Source organism: Oryzias latipes, chromosome 14 (genome assembly GCF_002234675.1).
Source record: "Oryzias latipes chromosome 14, ASM223467v1".
In the NCBI taxonomy this organism is placed as follows: Eukaryota; Metazoa; Chordata; class Actinopteri; order Beloniformes; family Adrianichthyidae; genus Oryzias; species Oryzias latipes.
In genome coordinates, this window is record NC_019872.2 from 7,642,375 (window position 1) to 7,664,416 (window position 22,042).

At 38.6% G+C, this 22,042-nt stretch overlaps 1 protein-coding gene across 2 annotated transcripts in view; it reads right to left on the reverse strand.

Moving 5' to 3' along the window:
* Window positions 1-588: 588 nt before the first annotated feature.
* Window positions 589-22,042, reverse strand: part of cpeb4 (cytoplasmic polyadenylation element binding protein 4) — a 33,040-nt gene continuing 11,586 nt past the window's right edge. Inside the window, exons 3-11 of one of the 2 annotated variants that reach the window (XM_023962923.1) lie at window positions 19,803-19,893; window positions 15,004-15,054; window positions 11,208-11,231; window positions 10,043-10,213; window positions 9,742-9,831; window positions 8,535-8,653; window positions 7,236-7,350; window positions 6,884-7,065; window positions 589-5,199 (exon numbers count right to left, since the gene is read on the reverse strand). In XM_023962923.1, the coding sequence (XP_023818691.1) occupies window positions 4,972-5,199; window positions 6,884-7,065; window positions 7,236-7,350; window positions 8,535-8,653; window positions 9,742-9,831; window positions 10,043-10,213; window positions 11,208-11,231; window positions 15,004-15,054; window positions 19,803-19,893 (1,071 nt within the window). In that variant the 3' untranslated portion in view covers window positions 589-4,971. The remainder of the gene's footprint in view (window positions 5,200-6,883; window positions 7,066-7,235; window positions 7,351-8,534; window positions 8,654-9,741; window positions 9,832-10,042; window positions 10,214-11,207; window positions 11,232-15,003; window positions 15,055-19,802; window positions 19,894-22,042) is intronic. The other variant, XM_023962924.1, reaches the window with a different exon arrangement.

A 22,042-nucleotide genomic window follows, 5' to 3' on the forward strand; every position in this document is an offset into this window, starting at 1 on the left:
CAACACTCAGCAAAGAAATTTATTTTAGGAGCTTTTACTTTGCAGAAAATGAAAAAACAAAGGAAACTTAACAGTTTATCTACTTAAATCCCAAAAACTAAGCATTTAAAAAGATCTCAATTAGGAAATAGAAAAGGAACAGCCTTTAAAGAAAAATACAATTAGTATTCATTTATTTAAAATTCATATTTCTTGGCTAGGAAGAATGCTTTATTTCTCCTATTTTCTTTCAATAGATTTTCTATTTTTGATATTTTAGTTCTATTCTGTCTTTGTTTCTCTGTTTTATAGTTGCCAGTTTATTTTTTTAAAAAGGTTATATTCTTAAGTGTGGGGCTCCACTGTAACCCGACTGTGGGATGCTTTCCCGCAGTGAGAGCAGGCTCACGCGGAGATGGCACCTTTGGCCGACAAGGGCAGCCAATTCCTGCTCCGGCGCGTTGCTAAGTAACTTTGATGAGCGCCTGCATTGATGGCGGCGTTTTTAATGCGGTGATATCTAAAAACGGACGCTCCACACAGCTGAGCTGCACAGCCGTGAGGACGTGACGGCGGTCGAGGAGCAGAGCACAAACAGCAGGCAGCCCGTGTCATCACAGTTAAGATTTATTTCATTCAACATTTCACATTACAAATATTTAAAAATTATGCATACTGTTATAAATAGTTGGCTGCAAACAATTAAATAACATTAGATTTTTCTTTTTTGTTTCACTAGCACTTCTACAGACCAACTCCTAGAAATATGGACAAATCCGTATTACATAACTTAATTAGAAAGGAAAATACAAAAATAGGAACTTATAAAGTGAAATGACAATAAAAATTAAGGTGATATCTTAAGTAAAAAATGCTATTAATAAATACAACAACCTTTCCATACACAGTTAAAAACTATTGAAATCTTGCCATTAAGTAACATCATTAACAGACAAATATTTAAATATTTATTTTCCTTCAGAAAATGTGAACCATATATTGTGGAGCACAATATAGCAATTAGTAAAAACTAGACACTTTAACATATTAAAAGCTTCACCTCAAAAATATAACAAAAATCTGATCAAAATTATAAAAATCAATTATACATTCCAATTAAAAATATACCAATAAACAGCTAAATACATTGTTGACCTAATAATTACAATGCAGTCAATCACAGTAGCTTAAAATAAACAAAATAAGCAAATGAGCACAAAAAACCTTTAATGTTTTAAAAATAACTTCAATTATTTATATTAGTACAAATAGTTTGATTTCTTTTCTTTTTTACAAACACCAGCATGAAAAGGATTACAATAACAGTAGAAAATGACTGTGAAAAACATATTAACATCTTCTTTAATTAAATGTCTGCAATTAAAAATGGCATTAAAGAATTACATTGCAAAGAGTATTTTTGTTTTTTTTTTTACTTTTTTTTGTTTTTTATCTGGAAAAGGGTTCAAAAGAAGTATTGCACATAACAACTTGAAGTTAACTTGCAACATTTACCACATTCAAGTCTTGAAGTTCCCCTTCCTCCAGATAAGTCTATATAAAGATGAGTTCTCAAGTCTTCTTTTAAACAGTGTTCTAAAAGGATGCTCCTGCACTGCCACATCACTTTAAACTTATGGGTTCCTTCTGTTTTTTTGTGTGGATATTTTTATTCATTTATTTTTTAAATTTCTATCTCTGTGTCCTGTGCATCTTGCAGAGTTCTGCCAACTAGGAGATTGACATGAGGGGCGGGAGCAAAGGTGAGGGGGCGGGGTCTGGGTGTCCTTAACTGAATAGTTGGGAAACATTTGGTGCACACCACAACGATTAGTTTTAATAGCTAATTCATGTACTTTCTCTTTTTTTTCGTCATGCATGCTAAGGGTTACAATAGGTGCTAGCTGGCAAGTTCAAGAATATATATATATATATATTTATATTATATATATTTAATGTATATGTCTATATACTTTTTCAAATATTAAAATATCTAAACATCAAACATCCATTCTTGTGATACGAGGCTCAGCGTTAAGCATGAACCCGATTTTGCATTCTCCTCAAAACAAGTTCTGCTCCATCTATGGAGAGGAAACCAAGACAGAAGTTCTACCTTTGTGTAGCCATATTTAGAGACAAACAGATTCAAATGACGAGTTGTTGTTTTTTTTCCCGTTGTTGTTTTGACGGTTAGCAACCAGACTGACTGGAAACAAGTAGAGTACGAAAAAGCTAAGACCAAGAGAGGGATGCTTTGGTCTCTCCTCTGCAGATCTGAAGTCGCATCAACACAAGTGAGCACTTAGTTGTAAAGATTCCTCAGCACTGAAATGTATAAAAAGCATAATTGAAAATAATATATCTTGAAATCACTCAACTTTTTTTTTTCTTCTTTAAAATGAACATTTCCATATATGCAGATCTCTCAGTAACAAAAGTACAAAAGCTACCTTTCACAATGTGAAAAATTGAGGTATTGCAAAAAGGAGTTTCCCCATTTTGTGAAAAATGTGCCTAAAATGACTGTTGGAAAAAGAAAAAATATTTAGAAAAGTAGTGCATAATAAATGTTCATATGTGCATGACAAAATAATTTAGCTAGAAAACACTGTACCAAAAAATCAGCAGGCCATGTATAAAATTATTTTCTTTTTTTTTTGTTTTTTCAAACTCTTTTAACAGCAAATTCTTCACAAAGTGTTTTAACTTCTAAAATGCTCACCCACTGCACCCGCGAAACTAAAGTCCAGGGTGCGGCGACACCGCGCCAATATGAGGATTCTCACTAGTGTGTAAAATCAAGTTTCTGTACTAACTCCCTGACGTTTAAATGCTCGGCTAGAAGGTAGCCACTGAGTGAGTTCAAATGTCAAAATGAAGAAGAAAGGAAAATAGAAACCAAAGAAAAAAAGCATGTGAGGGTTGGTTTCACCCTCACTGCGGCGTTGTGCACTTTCCATTTGTTTTTCCCAAACCTGCAGAGCTATTGGAGATTTAAAAAAAATAAAAATAAAGGAGCCTAACAGCGCCTCCTCCACTTTGAGCGAAGGAGCTTTCATTTGTGTGTCTGTAAGCCCTGCTGGGTAAATAGAGGTGTTCTGATGGTTCTGATTCCGCTCTCCTACATCTGCAGCATGTATACTGTTACTACACGGACTGCGTGGATCATGTTTCAAGGCCAATCTTTGGTTTGCTGGAGTCCATCAGGGCTTAACAGGTTCAAAAATAAATGTAGAAGTGACGGATTTGTGGGAATGAAGATGAGAGTAACGTACAAATGATGAGTATGACCCACTACTGCACAGTCATCTTTGGTTCGCCGCCAAAGCCAGACGGGCTTTCAAATCTCGCCGCTGAGCGCAAACTGCATGTAGGGTGACGTGTGTGTAGTAGTAGAGCACACTGCAGACACTATCTTCATTTATGCTTTAAAAAACACTGGATGCTGAGTTGGACTAGCTTGGCAGCAGAAAGGACAGAGGGTTCGACGGAAGGAAGGATCCGCGACTCAGAAGCAGATCAGCGTTAGTTGCTACTTTAATGACTGGATGTAGCTCACTCTTGGGTGCAAAGTAGCACTCTGTCATTAAAGACTTGGGAGCATTGCACAAACACGTAAAAAAAAACAAAAACATATTCAGGCATTTCCTGTTTGTGGCAGTAAAGGCAGCCACTCGACCAGCCTTAGACCACTCGTCCTGAAGGATCTGGATCTGAGCCCTGTCATGTGCAAGCACAGGAAACAGGTTTTCGATCCACCGCGTAGCCGTTCTGTTAGCTGGGAGCTAGCAGAGAGCCAGACATGCAGAAGAGATGTGGGGCTGCTTTCATCTTTAATTTTTTCTTTGTTTTTCCTGCTGCGTCTGTAGCCTAGCCCACGCCATACGTTAACCCCACGCACTGCACAACACTCTGTCTGTCTCTAGCACAACCCTGGGTTTGATTACAAAAATAAGGAGGTGATGAAGCAAGTTCCAACAAAACTGTGCCAGTTACATCACTTTGTGTCTGTTGCAGCGCTCCCCTCTGATTTTAGTTCTAAGGAAAGGAGAACAGACTGCATTAATGTTTTGACTTGCTTTTCTCTTCTTCTTCTTCTTTTTCTACTGTGTTCGGCACATTAGCAGCTGAGTTTGAGGTATTAGTTTTTGCATGTCAAATATGAAGATCGAAACCCATCTCTGGTGTTGCTAAAAACTCTTTTGCAATTTTTTCAAGTAGCATCAAAATGTTGGTACGGTCTTGGAAATCATAAAAAAGCAGATCAAACACGTCGATCTGGGAGGGGAAAGAAAGAGTCCCTTTCCTTCTGCAGCGGGCCCTTTCGCTTCAAAGTTAATTACGATTTTGGCTTTGGTTAACTACAAAAAAGGATTTCATATACTGCGTCTTCAGTATTTAAACTGGAAATAAGTGCACTCTTCTTCAGCGACTCCCTTTTTTCTACTCAAAGTCCCACTTGCTCTGAAGCCTCCTGCAAACTATCTCCGAATCAAACTGAAAAAGGAACTCGCCGGTGTCGACGGCGTTTGTTTGTCAGACTGTAAGAAGTCTTTGCTACAATATTAAAGTCAACTGGACGACAAATAATGACTTTTTTTGGGCTTATATCAAAATGAAAAAGAAACTAAAAGGTTTTAGAAAAATATGCCAATTAAAAAACACAGTACCATACTCACATGTTAATTCTGATATATATATATTTTTTTTAAATCATAAAAATACCTTTAAAAAATCAAAAGTATAAATAAAATGATGTTACACATTTTTTTCCTAAATGGACATCTGTGTTTTGCTCCAATTTCTCTGGACATTTTTGATATATATTAACTTTAAAGAAAAAAATAAAAAGAATAAAAGGTTTTGATGAAGTTAGAGCAAAAGGAGGAACGAGCAACAGAAAAGTGCATTTATTTTTACAATAACTTGCGACTCCTGCACTACCTGCCCTCCTGCTCCTCTGTTGCCTCTCCCTCTCTGCAGATCCGCTCAGTTCCAGCGGAATGAGATGTGGCGGGGTCGGTCGCCTCCCTCTTTCACCAGGGGTTTATGAAATTCTCGCCCGGCACGCGAGTGGATGGCTGCCCAGCAGTACTCGCAGTAGTACTGCAGGCAGGTGACGTTGGCGCAGAAGAACGGTGCAAACTTGCCGCCACAGCGAGTTCCCTGGCACTCATCGCACAGCTGGTCATCCAGCACATATGGCTTCACTTCCACCTTAAAGTAGAGGACAAATCATCACATTTTTAAATGAACAATTGCTTTGAAAAATGTTACTTTTAAAGATCCTTAAAACTGTCCTGTTTGTGTTTATATTTAAGGAACAATATTTACGTTTTTTGCTTCAGGCTAAATTTCTTGCAGAGTCAAATATTGACAATAAATATTATTTAAAGGTCAAAATCCAAATAAAATTATGAAAATATTTTATTTTTACTATTTGAAAAGAATAAGATCTCAACAAAGTGGATTAATCATGTTTTCCCATCCATAAAGACATTTTGCAACAAGAAGCAGTGGATGCAGTTTAGTTTTCTCAAATAGAACTAAAGATTTAAAAACCCATTCAGAGAAAAAGAATAACATTTATTGTATTAGTCACCTTTAAAGCTGTAACAAATATGTCAGAGTAATAGAGTTTTTTTAGGCATGCTCCGTTAGGTTAAGCATGTCCAAAGTCCGGCCCATGGGCCAAATAAAACCCACGCTCTAAATTTCTACAGGTCTCTTTTCATAAAGTCAATAATACATTTGAAGTCATTCTTGTGGCAACACTGTCATGCGACCCTTCTGTGACGCTTTCTAGCTCGTTTCTAAAATGTCAACTGTAAATTAAAACGAAAAGTTGACAGTAAGGTCCACCAGGAAAAGTGGAAAGTGGCATAATCTTTCTGTGAAACATGATATAAAACTGTGTCTGTCTAATATGCCAAGATACTGGCTCTTTTCAAGAAGTTCAGCGTCAATAAGGACCACCAGACAACACATGCAAACAACAACAAGCAAACAGGGAATTACCGATTTGAAAAAATGACAGCAATTTGGGTCAAAACAATCTCTAGAAGCATGTGTTTTAATGTGAAAAAATGAAAAGTATGCCATTGCAACAAAATGTTTACTAAATAGTTCATTTACATTTATTCTTATTGTTATATAGAATGTCAGGCCGAATGGTTTGCTCTTAAACATTTGCACCTAAAGCAATCTGCCCCTCTTTGCAAAGGTTTGGATACCCTCCGCAAAAAAAATACAATTAAACCAAGCAAAATGAACAAGAACTTCTCCTTGAGAATAGTATTCTACATTTGTGTCGGTTTAAATCTTTTGTTGTCTCAGATTTTCATAAAATAAGCCAAATTGTTTTATTTCTCAGCAACTGGCCATTTTACTATTATTAGCGAGCGAATGTCAGCAAGGAACTTCCCTCTGCAAGACGTGCACATCAATTATGCAAATGAGTACCTGCTGCACCATCCATCCTTCCACGCTCTGATAATCTACATATCCACAGCCAGTTTCCCCTAACTCCTTTACGGTTATCTACTGTACAGAGAAAGGCAACGTTCTGCCTGGTGTGACTTGTCAAACAGTGCTGCAGATATTCTGGACTTAAACCGTTTTAGGGTCTGGACTTGATCTATTGTCCAGAGATGAAGCGCTTCTTCTGACGGCAAACAGAAACTAGCATGACATCATCAAATCTTTATATTGACAGTAATTTTAGATTTGCTACATTAAGGCAACAAAAACAGACCAACAATCTTCCATTGTGCAACGCATTGAACTGAAGTGGTTTACATAAAAGGAGCAGGAAGTGAGGTTGGAGGGGTACCAACTCAACAAGATCAGGGGCTAGGGACAGAAAAAAATAAAAAGAGACCTCTCTTTTCCTTCCACTCACCCGTTTATCGATTTCTCCATGCTGCAGCTGTACAAAGCGAGCACTGATAGCAGCAATGTAGCTCTGCTGATTAGAGAAGGCGACCCGCCCCGCTCCCTTGGGGTACTTCAGCTCCGGGTCGGTGTCAATGCCGGCGTAGCAAACCCCGCCGTACAGACGGTCCATAATCATGGCCAGCTCCACTGCAGACAGAGGCAGGTAAACGTCAGCCTGCCTTTAAACCTCGTACAGGTTTCATAGTTGGTTTGATTGTTGAAGAAGTTTTTTTCTTAAAGTTAGCATTTGGAGAAGGAGCTAAAGTCTGCTCCTTAAGTTATTTCAGCTCAAAAACTGATCAGAGAGACAAAAATACCTGCGCGGAGTGGACGAGGAACACCTCCCACAAAGATGGTTTTCCTGGGATCCAAAGGCTGGGAACCATCCATCACAAAATCACTATCATTCAGGTTCCAGGGCCGAATCTGGACCTGTCACAAACACAATTTACAGTTAAACAATAGTGAAAGTCATAAACATTAAGGTTGTGTGAGCACAGTGAAAAGAGGAAGAAAAAACAGAACAAACTACAGTTTTATCAAAGTTATCTCTATGTACAGAATAATCTGTTTGAGTAAGCAAATCAAAATTCTGCCATTTTTACTGCCCAAAGGGTGGAGGTTTACCTCCGGGACGAGGGTTAGGACTACCTGGACTTCACTTTACGTATGACTTGCGGATTTAGAATTATTTTTCTTTTCATCGCCTGCTTTACTTTAACATTGGGCTATATGCATTTTGATCATCTGGAACAGTTTCCCGTTTTCTTTTTCCTGCATCAAGTGTGTGGTTGTGCAGAAACAAATAATGCACACCAGCAGGTTGCAAACTTTAGTCAAACTCTATGGAGGCCGACACCATGGTGAGTTCTCTTGACCCCAAAAAAAAACTGATTACAACTGTGACACACAGCTTGACCTGGACCCGCACTTTTAATACTTGAGACTGGACTTGGACTTGCTAAAGGGACTGGGAAATTTCACCTTCTAGTTAAAAAAAAAAAAAGTTTAAATTAAAAATGTTTGTCTCCTAAAGTCGAAAAGCATATTGGTAAACAAAACACAAGACGTAAGAACAAATAATACAATCAAAGTAGGTCTGCACGATATACAATATTAACGATAAATATTGCGATAACGATATAACTTGCGATACACAAATATCAAAACAACCAAAAACATCATTCCTATTTCATTGAAACAATTCAAAGATTATATTCCAAATGACCTTCATCTACATAGGACATCTAACATAAAAGGGTTCCATCTGATTGGTCAACAGCGGAAAGGCATCCGTCTGATAGGACAAATGCATATATGGATTTATTTGATTCGTTAAATACTTCAAGCTGCAATAAGATGGTTTTGGCACATTTAAGGTAACCATTTCCTGCTCATTTTTGCCGTCTTTTGTGATATGCGTATTGCACAGCTTGATATTCCGATAACGATAAATTTGCGTTTTATTGTGCAGGCCTAAATCAAAGTTAAACAATTAAAACATTTTTAATCCAAACATTATAAAACAAAAGCGAACAATTGCCATTTTAAAGAATGACAGCAGTTATTATTTCAGTTACAAAGAACCATGCATTTTCTTCAGTGTTCTCACTGACTGGCTTGTCTTTGATTGTGGGGCTGGACACGCAGAGGTACAGCTTGCCGTCCTCCTCGATGCAAGCGTCAATCAAAGCCTGCACGGAGCTCTCATCCTGGAACAGCAGGAAGGCGTAGCCTGTGCAGAACATAGCACAGTCATTCAAACGCCTCAGGGAGTATTACAGGGTTTCTGGTAAAAATCATGACATCTTTACAGTTTACACAACAGCTTAAAGAGAGAGCAGATAAAATACCTGCTAAAGTAGAGAACGATAAAAAGTAGGGATGTCCCAGTCTGATCACGGTTTCAGACTCCATCCGAATCGGATGTTGTATCCGATTGGACATTTTTCTTGTTCTTATTATCATCCCCGCTATTTGTTTGAAGCTTATTATTACATTTACATTTTCCTACTAGAAGTCTGCTGATCATCAATGGATCACGACATTTTATATGGAAGCACAATGCGGCACTAGTTTGAGTAGGAGGAGCACAACAACAGTTTGGTACAGTTAGCGAGATTTTCACAGTTTCAGACGCCCGGGCTCCACTTTTACTTTTAATTAATGTTTAAATCTGACAGCAAGTTTCTCTAATGAGAATTGCTTTGTCTCCATGCTGCAGACAGAGAGAAGGCAGCCGAGGGATCGTCTACAAACTCCAAATAATCCCATAATCTTTAAAAAAAAACTAATAAATGCTTACATTGGCATGAGCTAGTCATGAATACTTATCCTCATATTTATGCGACAATAATAATTTTCAAAGAAAATCATCATAAAATGTTAAGATTTTGTAATGGAAATATGGGTGATCAAAAATGTTCAGTCACAAAAGTTTCTCAAATGACTAATTATCACCTATTTTACAATTTAATTGTTTTGTCTAGTTGATTGTTGCTGTATTTTTACTTGATTGGTCAAGCTACTTCACAGAAGTCCTCAGATTTTAAAAGAAAGTTTGTAAAATAAAAACCTGGGACAACCTGGATCTGCTTAATAAATCTGTTAATTTTTTTGTATGTGTTACGAAAGAATCAGGTCAGGAGTCAGTATCGGCAGATACTCAAAATCAAATGACTCAGGGTTGGGTCAGGGCCATAAAAAACCTGATCAGGACATCCCTAATATAAAGCCATTATATTATGTGCTCTGTTCTGACAAAGTCTCATCTTTATCACTTTAAAACTATTTGGAATGACACAGAAAGATAATTATAAATACCTTTAGGTGGGAAATAGGATTTACTCTCTGCTTTGTGAGGCCAGTCTACAAACAGGTGTCCAAAACGTCGGAAACTGGCGGTTATCTCATCTGAAACCAAACACAGAAGCTTCACTCAAAGGCACTATGCAGGATTTGAAAGAAAACCTTAATTTTAAAAAAGTGTACAGCAGAATTCATGTTCAGTGGAGTTCTGGAGGAGGTCCTAAATCATTTCCAGATGATTTCTCGCTGTACACCATCCATCAAGTTAGTTTCCCTGAGCTTAATTCTAGCAGAAGTATAGACCAAACGGCTTTACCTTCGTCAATATCTGGTGGCAGGCCTCCAACAAAGACCTTGCGGGAGTAGCGTTCCACGCGTTCTCCGTTCTGATGTGGGAAGCAGTGTGGAGAGCCCAGGCCTGGAAGACCCTGATCGCCACGCTCCTCATCAGGAAATCCATCTTCCATGGGGAAGAGAGAGGAGTGGCCTGGGGGGGAGGCAGAGGACAGAACAGGGAGTTTATGACCTTCAGCTTAAAAATATTCCTGTAGTTTTTTTCCAAAACTCATCACCTTTTATCGTTTTTTTTCCAATAACATTGACACAATACAGTTTTATTTAACCTCTTTAAATGCCCTTAAAACAGAACTGGGAAAAACAAAATCAAAAGGGAACATCTATAAGCAAATAACCTGCAGGGAGATTTCAGATACAAACAAAAGGGCAGCAAAACAGCTCAAATGGACAGTTTCAGAACAAAATGAACAGTGTGAAATCAAAAAGCTAAAGCTGTACAGAACATTAGATGATGAGTTCTGAGGTCTAGATTCCTGCAACTGAACCATCTGCGAGAACAAAACATGCATGCAGCCTGCAGGTGTTTAAGCAAACAAGTTGGTCCTCTTAAGCGGGCGAGCGTGAACAGTTGAACTGTGGAACGCATGCACAGTAAAGGCTAAGCTCACCCTGGCCTGTTCTTGCACCCGTCCAACCTGTCCTGAGCTGCTTTACAAAGATTTATCCTTAACTTCCATTGTGTGAGTCGTGTGTGTCTGTAGCACTGCGACTGCGCCCTGCGTGCTTCGCTGCATCAGTGACTGCTACCAAAACATGGTGCTCACTTGCATCACATGTTTTCGTTTTTTACTTGTTTTTTTTTTGCACGGCGGAAAGAAAAAGATGGGGATAATCAGGCAGAGTGAACCATACCGAGCCGTAAAGGACATTCTAACATAAAAGATAAAAAGAGAGAAAATGCTTGAGATCAATTCACAAGCTTAAAACAAATCCCAACACAATCATGCAGACAAACACGTCACTTCACTGTACAAAGACGAGAACGGTTCAAATCTTGTCACAACAAGCTGTTATAAATTGAGTCATAACATTTTATGTTTCCAGTGGGGGAATAAAAAAAACAAAAAAAGTCAACCATACATTTGAAAATCCTTGACACAATATACTGAGGGGTTATGTTTTACCTCGTCTTCTGTTATAATTCCTGGCTGCATGTGGAGTAAATCATAGAAGATTATGTTTAGAGATGGGCCCATGATTCACTGGAGCAATAGAAGTGCCAGGTGGTTCAGGACAATAAAGAGCTGATCTCTTTCCAGGTTTTTAATCAGCGTGGAATAATAATCAGTCTGCAAAGATGTCTTTACAATTGTGTTTTGCTTTAAAAAAAAATCAACAACAAAGGATTGCTTATTTGTTTATAAATGTGGGATTCAATTTTTGATCTGAGTGCAATAAAGCTCACTAAATGTTTCAAAAGGATAAAGCGATACCTGACGTGTTTGCTTCCTTCTCATTAATGATGCTTTCAAAATGAGGCTGCAGCGACTCTCATTATCCCAAGAGATCATTATTATGACAGGGCAAAGACAAAAATGGAATGAAAGGACGTCTTGGTTAAACGCCAAGGAGGGAAACACAATAGCACCTGTGGATATAAAAAGGAACTGAATCCAGAACTTAAAAACAAAAGTGCGATATAATATAGACAGAAGAAAATGTTACCATTTCTACAGTGAAAAGGGAAAATGTTGACTAAAGTGTTCAGCATGCCATTTTAGGTATAGTTATCGGTTGATTAAAACCCTTTCAGACACCTGAACTTTAACATATAAATGAAGCATATCTGGAAGACCTGGTAAAGAACAGGAAGTGCATCCCACAGTCACAGTAAGCCACAGTCACAATTGTCGGTTGTTGGGCCGGCACGGCCTGTGGACGATCGTAGAGGGGAGCGACCACATCTTACGGGGAGCACAGGTGTGTCTTGTATAGCCACCTCCAGGAACATTATGAAAATGGAATGTACCATTATCATCGTTGTGTTAAGGATTTGTGAAGAATTCATAAGGCTAGTGCAAGTGGCATGCACCTATGACCTACAAGCGATGGTGTCATACGGTACTTTACACCACACTCTAGTCGTCAATAAGGTGTTGGGTACTTACTAACGCCGCAAGAATGCCACTCACACAGGGTGTACGTAAGCGCCCGTAGGATCCCTACGCAAACTATGCCCTCAATTGTCTCATTTCTGACAATCACTCTGCACACAAGGAGCACGCACTTATCATGTAAAGAGGCCCCTTGCACAGTTCACAGGATTTGGGGGGTCTAGAAAAATGAATCATCTGTAGGACATGCCGGTGTCTCACCTAACCCTTAGATTCTGTATAAGTGTTCGCTCAGAGAAAAAAATTAAGCATGAACATTTTTGCTCTAAGGGATCACCGAGCGGGTCTCCAATCTTGTTATTTTGTGAGAGGCACCTTTGGGCCCCATACAGGTTTTCCCCCTATTTCCCACAGACAGCCTGCATCTACCCGTTAGGGCGGTTGTAACGAAGGCTTTGAGTTTCCCAATGTGCTGACATCCACAGTCATAGCCCAATGAACAGCAACACTTTCCAGTATGACACTAAGACAAATATGATATGTTAAGATCTTACTGTAATGTGTGTATTACACAGGGTGGGCGTGGTGCACAGCTTAAGTAGTTGCCTCTGATTGGAACATACAGGTTCGGTTCCCGCTCTGCCCACACATGTGTCGAAGTGTCCTCAGGCAAGACACCACACCCCTCACTGCTCCTGGGTTGGTGCCAGTGTTCAGCAGCAGAGCCACCATCAGTGTGTGAATGTGTGTGTGCCTGGGTGTAGGGGACTTCAACTGTAAAGTGATTTGGGGGTTCAAGGAAGGTAGAAAAGCACTTTTATAAATATACACCATTGACCATTTTATTATCACTACATACAATATAAAAACATAAAGATTCGCAAAACTATGAATAGGATTAGGATGAAACCCCAATTATTCAATCAACACAAAGAAAATGGAAGGCATCAAATGTAGGTTGAGGTCAATGACATGACTGGAGTCAGGCTCAAATCTGTCTGCCGTGTGTTTCCATCGTCCAAACGTTCCCAAAGATTTGTAGGGGTTTTTCTGAGCATGATAATAGTGTGGCTATCTTTGCCAAGGGAGTTTGTTCACAATAAACTGAAGTAAAAGATTTAAATTGACGACTGTGCGCACCAACCAATCTACTTTTGAGAAAAAAAGCGAGGGAAGAGAAGTGGCCAGAACACGAGAGAACAATAATCCAATCTACCTTCAGTGCACTTTCCAAACCAGATGGACATTAAATCCACTGGAGAGGTTAAAGAGAGACAGAAACACAAGAGAGAAATAGATGCAGGAAGAAGTACAGAAAAGGAAATAAAGGTGCATGTGGTAGAGAGGAAATAAAAATGGGAGGCTGAGGAGAAATGAAAAGATGAAAAGCTGCATAGAGCTGAGAGAAAATGAAAGTGACTAAGGAGAGGAGGGATCAAGGGAATGCAATCTGTGTATCCTTCATGAGGTGGAGAGAAAGAGGGTTGGTGTTCGGCCTTTATCCGCTGGCACCATCTGTCTCAGGGGCTTGATGACAGCTCCTGACCATGTGATGTCACCATGGGAACCATTGGGCTTTTCAGGAAACCAATGGCTTCTTCCATTTTACATCCGGGGCCAAGGACCAGACACAGTCGCAGTAACACACAACCATTAGACAAATACTGCAAACAAACTGCTAATGTGGAACAAACACCCCAGAATTGGGAGCAGCAGTGAAAACTTGGCTTATCACAGATAAATTTACCGTTCCCCTCTTCATTCATTAACAAAATTGTCAAAATAAGGCAAGATGATGATATGGAAGTTTCCACACAGGTTGAAAAGGTTTTTAGCAAAAATAGATATCAGATATCCAAAAAAAACCTGTTTGAATTTTTATGGAATATGTAGAGATGTGCAAACAAAAAAAGAAAATGTAAAAGAATGGGAGATGTCTCACAAAGAAGGGGAGGGATACTGCTCACTGCAACATGCTGATATGCTACATAATCTCCCTCCACCAGCCTTTTTTGGCCTATGAAGAACCCCAAACCAATCACATTACCTTTAAATACACATTTTACTGTGTTCATTTGATGAAACCTTATGCTGTCAGAAGCGATATTGCTGACAAATATTTGTTTTGGCATTGGCGCTCATTTAATTGCTGACTTTGACGGGATAACTGACTTGTGAATTTGGTTATAAGCGGTAGAAATGGTCGGGTCTGTTGTTTTTGAAGGCAAATTTTACAGGTATTTCTGTGTACAGGAGGGCAATCATAAAGTTTCAATGATGATGTTGCTCTGTACAAGAGACAACCGCAAGATAGAATACAACCTGGTTTAAAAAAAAACAAAAACACATCACCCAGACTCACAAACAGACTATGCACATTCACAGTTATAAAAATATTGTGCTGGTATTACCTAGGTACCAAAAACAGACATCGCTAGCTAAACTATACATTTTGAGACATGACAATCCAGAGACCATAAGGGTTCCAAAACTAGTTTTTCTTCATCTTCAAGCACTTTCACCTGCAATTCTTATTACACCAGATGGGATTCGCGCATCAAATCTGCGTCTGCCGACTGCTTTACTACGCCTTGACACCCCGGCCGTAGAGCAACCACCAACTATTTTCTGGACTTAATTCGTTAATAATTGACAGATACATTCAAGGCTGAACATTTTTAGAAGCAATTTCTTTTTTTAAATCAAAGGAACACTTTCACATAAAACCTACTAAATATTTTCTAAAGTGATGATAAAAGATATCCGGATGGTTCCATTTAAATGTTTCACCCTCAAAGACATGTTATTTTCACACAAAGTCTGCCATGTTAGTGGACCATTAAGGACTGAAGGGACCGTTACGTACCATTGAGGGGGAGAGGGTTGTCCCCTCCTGGGTGGGGGAACCCCAGACGACCTAAACAAAAACATGGGGAAAAGGGGAGGGTTAGAGTTAATTGTAAAATTTGTCAAGCAATTTAATTTCATCAACATATTTCAAAAGGGTCCAAAAATGTAAATATTTGTGTTCAAACAGGAAGGTAACAACAGATAACAGATCAAATGATGTCAAATCAGACAGCAGATGAATCGCCCATAAGGAAATTCTGATTTTAAAAAATGACAAAGGAGCAACATTTTACTTAATCAGTCGTAAATAATGCAATTGTAATCTGCATACATATAAATTAGGAAAAACAAATCATGACATCAGCTTGATTTCCAGCTGTTTTCTTCATTAACCCAATTACTACCAGTAGTTAATATCAGGTTGTAGAAAATCATTAAAAAATGTGGGTAAGCCATCTAACGTTATAACATACTCCCTTATAAAATGATCAAGCTCCAAACTCAAAACAGTGTGAGGACTTAATGCTATGGACTCCATCAAGACAAGGGACTGCGTTTCATTTACTTACCTGGTTTCCAAACAAATGAAAAACACGGGGAACTGGGCACCCCCTCCCCTTTTTTTTCCATTTCATCATCCACCACAGTAAAACAACACACACACTCACCTGAGCACAGGTGCCAGCTCACCATTGCACAAATGGTATGCATAACGGAATTATATGCTAGACGATTGTTTGTTTGTCAATAAATACCAGGTTGGAGTGATTACGGTTAACATTTAGTGCACTGATAAAGCCCCAGCTGAGGTTGTTCCATTTTGCTACACAATTAAAAACATGAAACTAGACAACAACAACAAAACTAAAATAATCAAAGATTATTTCAGTCCAGTTTGCTTCAAACTGAAATATTTTTAAGTGTTTTGTTTTTTTAACATCTTTCTCTGTGAGGCTGCCGTCCGTCACACTGACATTTTCTCCACAACCATTTAACAAACACACAACCCATGCAGCATCCACACAAGTGCATGTTATGATGCCAAAGAGGCGTCAAAGTTATACAAGGCCTGTTTGCAGCAGAGGGTCAGAGAGATGAAAAGGCTCCAATAGTGCCACCATTGTTATGTGGCTACAGACTGCACAGCGATTGGTGCATTCCAATGCCCCCCCCCCCCCCTCATCACAGGGAGGTATGCTGGCCCCTCCTCCACACCTTTCATACTCAAACGCAGCGTACAAAATAACACGACTACAAACCAAACTAGTTCTGTCCACTAAAAGTTATTTCATGAATTTAGACTTTATGCTACATTGAATAATTACAAAGTGTGATCATAAGTAAGTCCCTTCATCAAATGACACAGGTATGTGGAGACATTTCTTCACTACACAATTCATGAATTCATCCTCTTGAATTAGGAAGGTGATGAAACTGTTGGTGCCAATCGTCAGACCAACCAAAGGTCCCTGCAAGCACCACCCATCATGTTCGATTGAATGCTTCTCATAACCGGTGCAGAGCAAATGATTTCGCAGCATCCCTTTTGTGGAGAGCTGCGTGTGCCCCTTCCATGAACCTTATTCGCATGCTGCTGGCCGCACACAGTACACTAACAGTTAAAGCACATGGATGCACAAGCTTACACCACACACGGCAGTGTGTGTGTTTGTGTGTGTAAGCTTGCGGGGAGGCTGAACAGAGGGATCCTTTCTGTCAGTCAGGACAATGCTGGAAGAGATTCAAAGCCAGTTCTACTGTAGACACTTTGTCTGGCCTCGTCTGTTCCCCTGCTTCAATGCTTGTGCTTTATTCAATATGCTCAGCTGGAATGAAAAAAATGGTGCATTTTTGAATGTGATGTGTGCTGGAAGACGCATGCTAGTCATTTTTATTGTACTCATGTTGATGACAGAAAAAAGGTGTCAACATTTTATTTTTAAGTAGCTCCAAGCCGGATAAAAAGTTATTTAAATTATGTGCAAGCCAGAGCTACAGATATGAAAGGGAACATTTTTTACCGTGTTAATGCTGTGTGCTCATCTAGTGGAACAAGTAGGAAAAATGGATTTAAAAGACAGAAGAGGAGAATATATTCCATTTGACTTTGGAGTCAAGTTTCGCTCTTATTTAAATAAAATCTCAGAAAAAAACATCTTTAGTGTTTGGAGCAAAGACGAGGTTATTTTTACGGCAAGTTATAGACAGCAAAGTTAAGATCCTTGCTGGATGGATTCAGCCTCAAAAGTCCAAGGCTACAAAAACACAAGGTGCCACCAAAGAAAAATCTCCAATGTGTTATTTTATCTTGTTTTTCTGGCACTGAAACTGAAATCTGTACTGTACAAGGTTACAATACAATTTAGTATTTTAGCTCCCATACAGATTTTATTATGGTTGTACAAAAAAAAACATTTTTGCACAACCACAATACATTCAATTTGTTTTATGGTTAAATATAGGGATGGCGACTTCAGTTCAAGGTTTTGCCCCGCCCCAAAACCTTAAACTCAACTAAAGCCTTAAGAAGTCAAAGGCGTTTCCTGTCAAACAATGATGTTCTCCAGAACGACTCCAACTAGCTACTCCCTCTAAACCAACACACAACAGTCACCACAAAGTTGCTTCTGTCAGTCCACATTTCACCAACTATATTTGCTACACTGTAAAAGATAATAAAAATAAATAAAATGAAAATCTACATTTTAAAACAAATTGCTGCACTAAAGGTTTCAGATTTAAAATCTAACTCAAACTTTTGAATTTCTAGACTTCTCCAGCAACTCAAGTGAACTTGACTTAAGGATTCGAGAATTTAGTGCAGCCAGGTGCCTTAAAATGTAAAGTTTTCTCCTCTTTTTTTAGTGTATTTAAGTGTACACTAAAAATGAAAATATGGCTCAGTAATAATTTCACCAGCCTATTTTTGTTTCATTTTTGGCCAATACTGTTCAGGTATACTGCTAGGAGGTTTGCACTTTTCTGTTTTATAATGTCAAACTATAATGTAATAATATTATGAAGGACGAATCAAATAAAAGAGATGCCAAAATATAATGAAGATGTGTAACTTTTAAACAGCACCAACTATTAAATATTGATCTAGAACATTATGTTTGCATTACAAAGAGTGTTCCAATTCCTTCACTACTCACGACATAGTGCACCATAAAGGCCGTTTGCCATTTTGCAGAGCTGTCCAAATCTACATTTCCAAAATCCAGCGGCCTCGAAACTTCCAAGAAGTCTCTGCAAAAACTCGTGTGCATCGATGCTCACTAGATTGGAAAATATAGACCACAATGCGTTGTGTTCGGACAAATTTTTTTATCATCAGAACACAGTGAATAAATAAATAGCTTTTTTAAAATGTTTATATTTATTACATTATTACTTTGTCAAATGGTGATGTCATATTTGGTGTATAAAAAACAATAGTCAGCATGTTTCTGAATTGCATTAAAATCCAGGGATGCCCAGCACTTTCTAGTGGTTTAGGGGATAGGAAGTGAATTTGGACGTAACCATAGGTAACTTTTTAGTATTTAGTTAACAGTCAGACCCAAAAAGACTTTTTTTAAATAACAGGTTTGTTTTTTTTCATTTACAAATTTGTCCTTTAAAATAATACCATTTAAAAACTGTCAGTTTTTACTGTAATTTAAAAAATCTACTCTCTAAAAAAGAAATCTGATATGCTCCAGACCTGGAAAACTGGAAAGCTTCAAAAACTTGTTCAACAGGAGGAGTGAAAGCCCAACAGAAACCTGTGTTTCTGTCTTTGCACAAAAAATGAATCATTATAGTCAACAACACAAAAACCTCACACTCCTATTGTCCACAGTCTACTAATTAATCACAAACAGCCTTAATTTGCTGGACAGTCTAAAAATTTTATTAATATATACAACTGTTTAAAGAAAATTTGAATTTGAATTTTTTTCTTTAACTTTTTTTAAAATGTAAAATCTAAATTACACACATTTGTTGGTTTCTTTATGACCACACACATACACAGAACAATGAGGGATCCTGCAGTGGCATTTATAACCTTTTAGAAAGTTTGCTTTTTTTTTCTTTAAAAGAGGACAACAGGATAAAAAATGACGTAACCTTTGTTTCTGTGCACGCCTATCACTCTTGATCCTTGTTCTTGCTACATGCAAAGAGACGGAGCCCTCACCCCAGCGTACGGACGCTGGATCGCATAAATGTGGCAGCTTCATTTGCGACCATATAGCGTGTTCAAAAAAAACAAACCAAAAAAGTGGTTTCTAAATAGAAATCCTGCCTCAATATTCTTAATGAGCAAGAGAGAAGAAAAGGCCAAACACACTGCGCTGTGCACAAGTTAATTAGATACAGATCCTTCTCGGTTGTCTTTTTTTTAAACTATAATTATCATAATTACTGAATGCGAAAAAGAAAAAGAAGAAGAAAGACGGGTGTAATCTAAATGCTTTATAGAGTGACCTTCTGTGTTATAATAGGATATAAAACTAATAGATAGGCACTTATGGTTTGGTAAGAAAGTTCAAATCAGCTCGATGTTCTCGGACTAACGTGATATTAGGTGTGAGGCAGTTATTTCCTTTTATCTAAATATAATAAAGCAGCCATTACATGTGATCCAGGTGGGTTGTGTTTGACATAAAAGGCTAAATATGCTGAGATAATGCCTTTATTGAGGTCCTTCTTTTTAATGACACTGAATGAGTTTCTCTACATGGCAGATGAGACGGATTTGTCTTTCAAAAAAATGAAAGAAAAACAGAAATGTTTTTCATGTTGATAATTAACATCAGGACTCCTCACCTTTCAGGGTGTCTTGCTCTGCCCTCATGATGTCAATCAGGGAGCTCTCTAAAGTGTTCATGTTGAAGCTGTCAAATGAGCGGGTGCGTTCCTGAAAAACAGCAAAAAGAAGGGCATGTTATGCTTTTTTAGCAACTTATAGGCTTAACATTTAATTCTGATCGATTGCACTTTTTATTCAATAAAATACGCCCAAACAAACCCATACAGATGATTCTACTTACTTATTATTTACTCAGGTACTATACGCTTAAAAATGTTGTAAATGGCTTGAAAATGTGTCACAAGTTAAAAAAAAAATTTAAATAACCACATGCACTTTTTTTTTTATAACCTTTATCTTTCTTTCAATTTTAACCACACAAAAATTATAGATTTTCATTTGCACTTCTTGGCTTTGCTTGCTTAAATTTTTTTTTTTTTTTTTTAAGACTGCATAAACCTTTTACCAATTCTCCACCAGGAGACCCCCCCCCCTCGCTGCTTTAACAGCACACTTCTCCATCAGCAGAAAAAAACAGACCCCCTTCATTGCTCAGCTAAACTCTACATACTTAGGTGTTCAAGGATAATCCAAATCGTGCTTAAGTGCAAAATGAAGCCACAGTTAGACGGGTTTTGAGGCATCAATCCAGAGCCGCTTCAAGAACTGAGCCATCCTTGGCATACCAGCTACTCTGGACGGGCTTGCTCAAAAATGCGTACACACAATCACACCCTTACAGTATGCACTAAATATGCCAACAAGCTAAAAATATGTCCCGTACACAAACACAAGTGCCCCGCTGATAAGGTTTCTGCCTCGACTCCACCTCAAACAAATATGCAGCTTGTGACAACAGCGAGTCCAAATGACAAACCTCTTCAGCTTCCTTCAATTGAGCAAGAATATAAAACTTATATTCATATTGTTTTCCTCTTTTAAATGGGGTGAATGGCTGATTTCCAGCTTCGTACGCATGTGATGATGTGCTCCTTCCTTCCTCCTTTTTTTTTAATGCTCTTTCCAGTCATTCTTTGATGAATGTCACCTCAAAAAAGCAGAAATCCTTTTGAGTTTTTGTTTTTTTAAGTCCCCTGCTGACTACAAGTTCCCATAGATTTTACCTTCTGTCTCATAAAGTTATGCCAAATATAGCTTTTTGATAATTCCAGTGTTTTGCTTTAAAAGATTTGCAGGTGCTTCCGGCACAAATTTATAAGGAGTTTATGCAAATGCAGGGATTTAGTTTGTAGAACATCCAGAAGCACACCAACTCCAAAGTGATGATATTCAATAAACTGGGGGCAAAGGGGCTGCTTCTCTACAAGCCAGATGAGACGTGTCTTTAAGGCTTAGAAACATCCATTTGATCAAGTCAGACAAGAAGCTCAACACACCAGAGGACCATCTCTCTGCACCAACATGACCCATTTTCTTCGGAAGAATGTGGCGCATAAATTCAGAGTGTTAATGAGCGCCACTTTTTCTCTTTCCAAAGTTTAAAAGCGGAACTGAAAAAAAGGAGCATTCATCCGTCCAGGTGTATTAACCATTTACTGCCATTGTTGGCTGCACAGAATTCTTGCCATTCTGTCTAAAGGCAAACAATGTTTAGTTGAAGACACACAAACCGAGACCTCACACCGAGCAAAAGCACTTTACTCAAAATGGGAGATCTGCAAGTACCACACAGAGAGACATTTACCGTGTGGCATTTTTGGGGGGAATTCACCTCCTCTGAAAAGCCTGACAAACATCTTGACAAGAAGATCAACACTGCGTGATCAGCTCTGCCCTCTGTCTGACAGATGATTGTCAGGCCTTGCACAACAGGCGTTGCCCAACAAGTCAGTCGTCTTGTCAGTAATCAGGATTGCCACTTTTGCTTCAAACGTGTCTTAGCTCTCCAGGATTTATCCAGCTCCAGATCCTGCATAACTGTAGGTAATGTCAAGCAAGTAACTTTAATAGTAGAGCCACTCAATTGGGGAAAAAAAGAAGAAAAAGGGGAGAAAAACACGCTCATACCATACTGTGCTACCATGAACTCGGCAGGGGTCAAAAGTGAAAGGGTTCAAAAAAACAGACCTACGTCTGTGAACCACATGACTAAGGGTCCACACGGCAGTCAGCTTACTTTTTCAGCCAGTCTCTGTGATGTGTAGAGGCTCCTTAATTCAATCCTTCCTTTTGGTGTCGGATCAGCCGAAATGCATGGTGGTTTTTGAGGGGGGGGGTTGTGGCAAACTCGCTGTTG